Genomic DNA, 6,740 nt, shown 5'->3' with positions numbered 1-6,740 from the left:
TAAACATTGTCATTGAGATTACAATTATATTAAAGCAAATTATTGTAAACACTTGATTTAAAAATTAGTGCATTTTATATTACTTATTCAATCAAGTTATATAAATAATCTAACGAATGTTTTCTTTCTCTTATAGAAACCTTTCACATAAATCCACAGTTACATCTGATTTTAAGTGAGATGGAAGAAGTCATTGTTTCATTAAATCAGCATTCAATTATGGAGCCGAAAGTAAGAAGTATTTCCAAAATATCTCAACCTTCAACATGTCTTTTGTTAAATTGGCTTATCAAACTTTTGCTGTCTTCAGGTGATTGGATTCACAGCATATACACTGCCGAAGAACAGCACCGAATCGATAAACAAACAGTTTTTCAAGAAGAACAAGTCTTTAGTTAATTCCCAGTATACGAATAGTCGGCAGGTGAGCCACAGGTGTCAGCTCGAGCAGGGCGGTTACTTGCTGGTACCTACGACCTTCGAGCCGACTCAAGAAACGAGTTTCACATTACGAGTCTACAGCAGTAAGCCTCTAAAACTCAAGTAGGTATATGCATTTGCTGAATGTCACGCTTGCACGAGGCAGTACAAAGGATCGAATGGCCGTCTCGGTGCATTTAATGTGCAGCATATATTAACTTACGTGAGGACATGTATACGCCCGTCTTCAACTACAGTTTTAAAATCCTTTCTTAGCCATATTTCAAAGGATGCATCAAGTAATTGCCTCTCCTGAGCATACATTTTTTTGTTATGGTAACGCAATACATTGAATTTTTTTTTTTCAATTAAATGATTTGCTGCCTTTGTTTATCATTGATATTTGTCTTGTCTTCTTTTTACGCGTGTATGTAATTTATTAGTATATTATTTTATTATTAAAACTGCTTTGTTTAAAATTTTAAATACGTACAATGTTACATTTTTGGTTTATTGCACATTAATATGTTTTGTATCCTGGAATAAAAAAGTGAGCGGTAAAATTTCGTATTCTACATATTGTATTATTAATGTTTCAGATTGTTAGATACTCCGCCGTCGCTAATGAAATCGGCAATTGTTAAGGCGCCTCCCCTCGAAGGAAAAGGTTTCTCTCAATACGAGGCTGTATTTCTGCAGCTCGCCGACGAGCACAGAACCGTAAACGCTTTCGAACTGCAGGAGCTTTTAGAAGCCTGTTTACCGAATGGTACAACGCTTTTCTCTTCGTTGTAAAATACATAGAACATTTTGCTAAAAGTAAAATGCGCTAAAATGTTATGCAATGTTAATTTAGATAAATGTATATTTTTTATTTTTAGATTATATTAAAAGCTGTGCCTGCATGGAAGTCTGTCGACAAGTAGTGCTCACTATGGATGTATCCTTTTACAATAAAAACTTTGTTTTTTTTTTAAATATAATGATTTTTTAGTATTTTTTCGACCGCATAACTCTGCGGTCTAACCGCAGACTACAGCTTTTATTTGATAATTGTTTGCAAATTTAGAAAACTTTAGCTTTGTGTTTAATTTATTTAATTAATTATATACATCAATTATTTCATTAGAATTTTAAATAAAATTGTCTATATATTCTCTCTGATAATTTATGAGATATAATTTATATGATATAATTTATATGATAAATAATTAGTTTCCTTACATTTCTTGCATCTTTAAATAGAGTTCTGGAAGTGGCCGGTTGAAGTTTAATGATTTTAAAGATCTTATGTGCAGTTTAAAGTACTGGCAAGCTGCTTTTAAGAATCACACAAAAGAAAAAACGGGTATACTCAAAGCGGAAAGATTGCGAGATGCTCTACTGGAAGTTGGTACGTAAAAAGAAAATGTAATATAGTGCTTGAAATAAATATTCTATTACGTTCTCATATAATGAAAGCTTCTATCTCAGGTTTTCAATTAAATACGGATGTATTATCCATTTTGATCCTTCGATACATGAGGAAAGACGGTACTCTTCGATTTGGTGACTTTGTTTCGGCAATTTTACACTTGAGTGACGCATTTGGTACGTTTATTATGAGACGTTCAATTAGCTTATATAATTTGATTTATTTAAACTCTTAATAATTTGTACTAAATATTTTGTATTAATTGAGTGTTTTGCGTTTACTTAGGAATATTCGAAAGCAAAGACCCTTTGCAAAATGGGACGATAAAGTTAAGCTTATCGGAGGTATATAAAAATCCTATTATTAGATTATTATATCCTGTTGTTAGATTAATCTAACAATATATTTATTGTTATGATTGTGAACTATAAATTATTAGAAATTATACTAAATCGCGAATTCTTTTTACAGTGGCTGAGATCGTCTCTGATGTGTTAAAAATGTCAGTCAGCGTAAATCATGTACCTTGTGAATTGCCTGTAAATAACATTTTCTCCATTTCATGACATTAGATATAAGTTTTAGCCATATTAACGATTAGTGCTCATCTATTTACACTTTGTAAAATAATATCATTGTTTTTTACATTATCACTGATCATCATTCCGTTATGTAATTATTACATATTATGATTAAGAAACTATGTATAATACATTTGTATAAGAATATCGCACTGGATAATAAAATTAAGTTTATTTTGCATAGTTCTTGCTTACTTTTCATTAGATTTTGATATACACATATCAGGTTTAATAAGCTAAGAGTTTTTTCGAATAAATATAAATAACAGAATTTTTTTTTGTTTAATTATGTATTAAGGTGAAATATTAAGGTTGAAAACCAAACCATTCAAAATTGAAGAGCATTAAACTATTAATTCAAAAGCAAACGTTTTAAACTTAAGTATATATAATGTTATTAAATAAAGGCTATAATATGTGCACGTATATCGGAGAGGAAAGAATATAGCAAAGTTACAATAGAAACATTTATTTATAGAATTCGTTCGAGAGATACAACGAAACTTTTGATATCCTAGAATTTATCACCTACTCCCAACACGACGGAGTGAGGTATAATTCGCGCAAATTGATTAATTTCTTGTCCAAGTCTTGTCTCAACTCACACACAGTCTCACTTTTTGATCGAGGATTTCATCCTGCGCGAATTATATAATAAGTGCACACGAGACACAGATAGGTGGACGGCGATATGTGAAAATTACCAGGAACAAAACTGACACAAAAGCCTGTCCGTAATCGATTGATTATTCCAGGCAATTTCAAATGTCCCGTCTTTAGACTTTAGATCATGCTTTGATCAAAGAGACTGCCGGGTGCGTTGTAACGATAGATTGCAATCCGGCATGCGTCGAAAAACACGTACGTCTGTTATCAACCGTCCTGCAACATCGACATCTGTCACTGCGAGTAACATATTCGAATTCTACGTGACTCTCGAGCTGATATTCTGATAAACTCCATAACTCCAAGCTTTATTGTGGGAAATTGGTGCAAAACTAGAATGTTTTTTTGCTATATAAAATATAAATAATTTAAATATTTCACTTTGATATGTGTAAGTTTGAGTTTCGACACTGGAAAATCCAGAGATGGATAATTCCTTTATTAGTATTTTTAAATATTTAGAATTACTGCAACTTAAGGGTTTTTAGTAATTTCAGATAATCGTTAAAAAGATAATGTTAATGTTCTGATATTTTATACTATATTCATTGATTATACATACATATTTTAAATCACATTCTTGAAATATATAATAAAGCAACTGTAAGAAATATGTTAATATTAAAAAATAATTTTCATATGTTATTCTAAAATCTAATTGGGAAATCATATATATGTATATATGACCCATAAATAAAAATTCTGTAAACTACAACGAAATATTTCGAAACAATGATACTATAAAAATTCTTTCTATGTAAAAATATAAATTTGAAACATTATAATGTGAATAACAGGATAGAATTAGGACTCAAGCTCAAGTAAATAAAAAAATGTCTATAAATGCAAGAAAGAGATTTCAGAATTCTGCGAATTACGAGCGTCATGTATGCTGCTCGTAGGAACACAATATCGATTCTTCCTTCTACAGACATTCGTTTCATAGAGCACGTGTTTTCGTCGGTGCAATGAGGGAAAGGAAGACGTTCAAAGGTATACAGCCGGAGTTCACAGTTTCACACACATATTACGATCGTTTCCAAGAGAGGAAGACATCGAAGTTTAGAAACAGTCTCGTGCATCGGCGAAATGACGCTTTATCTTCACGCGAATATTGGATGGCGCATCGCTTATCATTTAGATATTTACATGATCGTGAAGATATTTGCAGTAAGATAATACAGATCTTAAAGTAACGACCAGCCTGTTACGATTCGCTAATTTTATCAAGTAGAAAAGTCTATTTCTGTATTATGGGGTAACAGCGACAAACAGATATAATTATAATTTATAAATCTATAATTTTTACAAACAAAATTGTTATTAAAGAAAGAAGTCTAGTTCAGACTCATATAATAAAAAATTATTTTTCAAATAAATTTTTTACTATTATTAATGTTCGATTTTTCTAAGTACAAAAAGATTTCTAAGTACAAAAGATTGTTACAGTTTAAGTTAAACATTTGATATTTTTATGGTTACTTATTGATAACACATAATTTATAATTACTTTTTAATGTAACGTGCGAATATATCTTCCTCTAAATAAAGCGTAATCGATATCCGCTGCTCGTCGCCTTTGTGAAACAGGTATCGAGGTAGGTTTATTTTGAGCTTTTGCAAATGTCGACGTTCAATTGAGCTTTCATACGAGGTTCGAAGAACTTTCGCGAGCGTACAGATTGTAGTAAACGAGATAATCGAATTTTCGCCTTGAATCCATGCTCTCGACATGACTGGTTGTCTTCCGGCCATGCTCATCTGCGTAGAACGGTTGTGCTGGCATAAGATTAATTTGCATGTCGTCGGGCAATGCATACAGTCGATCGATCAGACTTCCGTGACCCTTTGCACGGAGTTAATATCCAGTGCACAGTTGCCAATCGTGTCCGGTGAGTCTGGAAGATATTCCTCAAGCGGTGTAATCCCCGCTGTCCTCAGATCATCTCTCACACGCTCTACCTAATGAAAAATTATTAATATTGATGTTTATTATTAATTATTAATAATGATGTTTTGTTATATTAATATGTATTACCTTATTAATAATATTTATATCTTGATTTATATCTAGAATTTTAAAATTTTATAAAATTATTAAACTATTTATGATTTTAAGAAAATGTTTTAATGATACTTTTTGCATCATTTTTATGGATTATTATAAGCTTATGAACTGCTAGTAAATAATAATATTAATCGTTGTATAATAAAAATTTATCATCTCTTTTCACGCTTGTTAAATAAAAGCGACGATTTATGTGTACGACTAAGGAAAGCTATAGTTGCATAGTCGTGTAATGTAGCGAGTCTAACAATACGCATTGCTACAGTAGAAATATGACGATATTAAGACCCACAGGAGCGCCTATAAGGTACATATACAACTACATCTTAAACCTTAATCGACTCTAACCTGTGTGAGGACTCGCAGTAAATTCAAGCCGGCGACTTTCTTTAGCTCGTGCACGTCCCACTTGCCACTCCGGAGAAGTTCGGCGAATAGTTCGGGATACTTCGAAACATCTTCCAGACCACGAGGAGTTCTACGGAGAGAAAAAGAAGTTTTACACGTAATTAGAAACGCAATTTTCATGTTTTGTTTGCTGTAAAAAATTAAATATAATTTACTAAAAATTAATTTGTCTAGATAAAGGATCAATTCTTCTGCAATAGTTAACGTTGTAGAGATTGTGATAATTGAATTTCAGCTTAAGTTATCACTAAAATTGAAATTCGGCTTAAGCCGAAGGAACATCGCGCATGCAAATTATTTGAGGATCAAGGTATAGTCCTTGCGTGTGATATTTTCAAAGATATTATTAATTAATTTCAGATTGATTTATCTCATCTTCAACGTACTTGTTGATGCCGTCGAAATCTCCGCCGACTCCGATATAGTCCACGCCAATCAGATTTCTAATATAGTAGATGTGTTCGGCCACATCCGAAACGCTGGCTTGAGGTCCGCATTTTACAAAATAATTGTAAAACGTGACCATCACTAGTCCGCCGTTATCAGCCTGGAAACAAGCATGTGAGAATGGAGCGCGTAATTCTATAGTTGCGCTATTTGTGAACGTGCCTCGCACCGTCGCACCGGGAATTTCAAGCCAGCTCAATGAGAGGTATAACGCGTAATTTTCCGCTGGTGCACGGGGAAAACTATACCCTAGCCGCGCCTTTCGAAAACGAAACGTACAACCCCCGGAGCGACAGAGGGATCGATAGAATCGACGAGCGCCGGAAAGGGAGACCTCGTTATCGCGGTATCACATTCACCGTCGATTCGGTGCCGTTAATTTTCAACTTTGATAATTCGCCTCTTAACGAGCTAGAGTGAACCAAGCGTTCCTTAATGGAGCACAAAACTCGACAATAGGAAGGAATCGCCACTAGTAAATGTTTCGAGCTGCTATTGGAACTCCTGGCGCCGTTCTGGGATAATTATTTGCCCGCTGAAAGAAGATCTGAGAAGGCAGACAGTAAAAAAGAAAAAGGTTTTTATCTTCGACATCGTGTTGGTCGTTTGTATCGTCAATTGTTTATAAAGCGCGAATTTTACCGGAAGAAAGTCTAAGTTTAACTCGCAACAATATTCTGACAATTGTCAATATTGTAATTATTGAAATAATTTCTGCAAAAGGGAATGTTCAAAA

At 33.2% G+C, this 6,740-nt stretch overlaps 2 protein-coding genes across 3 annotated transcripts in view; one reads left to right on the top strand and one right to left on the bottom strand.

Annotated features, from left to right (window-relative positions):
• LOC108756596 (calpain-C) overlaps positions 1-2,496 on the top strand; it is a 32,930-nt gene extending 30,434 nt beyond the window's left edge. Inside the window, exons 9-16 of one of the 2 annotated variants that reach the window (XM_018500510.1) lie at positions 135-231; positions 311-543; positions 1,020-1,189; positions 1,302-1,360; positions 1,666-1,813; positions 1,894-2,010; positions 2,120-2,178; positions 2,306-2,496. In XM_018500510.1, coding sequence (XP_018356012.1) covers positions 135-231; positions 311-543; positions 1,020-1,189; positions 1,302-1,360; positions 1,666-1,813; positions 1,894-2,010; positions 2,120-2,178; positions 2,306-2,332 — 910 coding nt within the window. In that variant the 3' untranslated portion in view covers positions 2,333-2,496. Of the gene's footprint in view, positions 1-134; positions 232-310; positions 544-1,019; positions 1,190-1,301; positions 1,361-1,665; positions 1,814-1,893; positions 2,011-2,119; positions 2,233-2,305 lie in introns of those variants that run through there. The other variant, XM_018500509.1, reaches the window with a different exon arrangement.
• Positions 2,497-4,558: 2,062 nt separating this feature from the next.
• Positions 4,559-6,740, bottom strand: part of LOC108756644 (dipeptidase 1-like) — a 99,779-nt gene continuing 97,597 nt past the window's right edge. Inside the window, exons 6-8 of the mRNA XM_018500620.1 lie at positions 5,944-6,104; positions 5,498-5,627; positions 4,559-5,043 (exon numbers count right to left, since the gene is read on the bottom strand). Of these exons, the coding sequence (XP_018356122.1) occupies positions 4,912-5,043; positions 5,498-5,627; positions 5,944-6,104 (423 nt within the window). The 3' untranslated portion in view covers positions 4,559-4,911. The remainder of the gene's footprint in view (positions 5,044-5,497; positions 5,628-5,943; positions 6,105-6,740) is intronic.

This window comes from Trachymyrmex septentrionalis, unplaced genomic scaffold (genome assembly GCF_001594115.1).
Source record: "Trachymyrmex septentrionalis isolate Tsep2-gDNA-1 unplaced genomic scaffold, Tsep1.0 scaffold129, whole genome shotgun sequence".
In the NCBI taxonomy this organism is placed as follows: domain Eukaryota; kingdom Metazoa; phylum Arthropoda; class Insecta; order Hymenoptera; family Formicidae; genus Trachymyrmex; species Trachymyrmex septentrionalis.
This window is presented reverse-complemented; position numbering and strand designations above follow the sequence as displayed.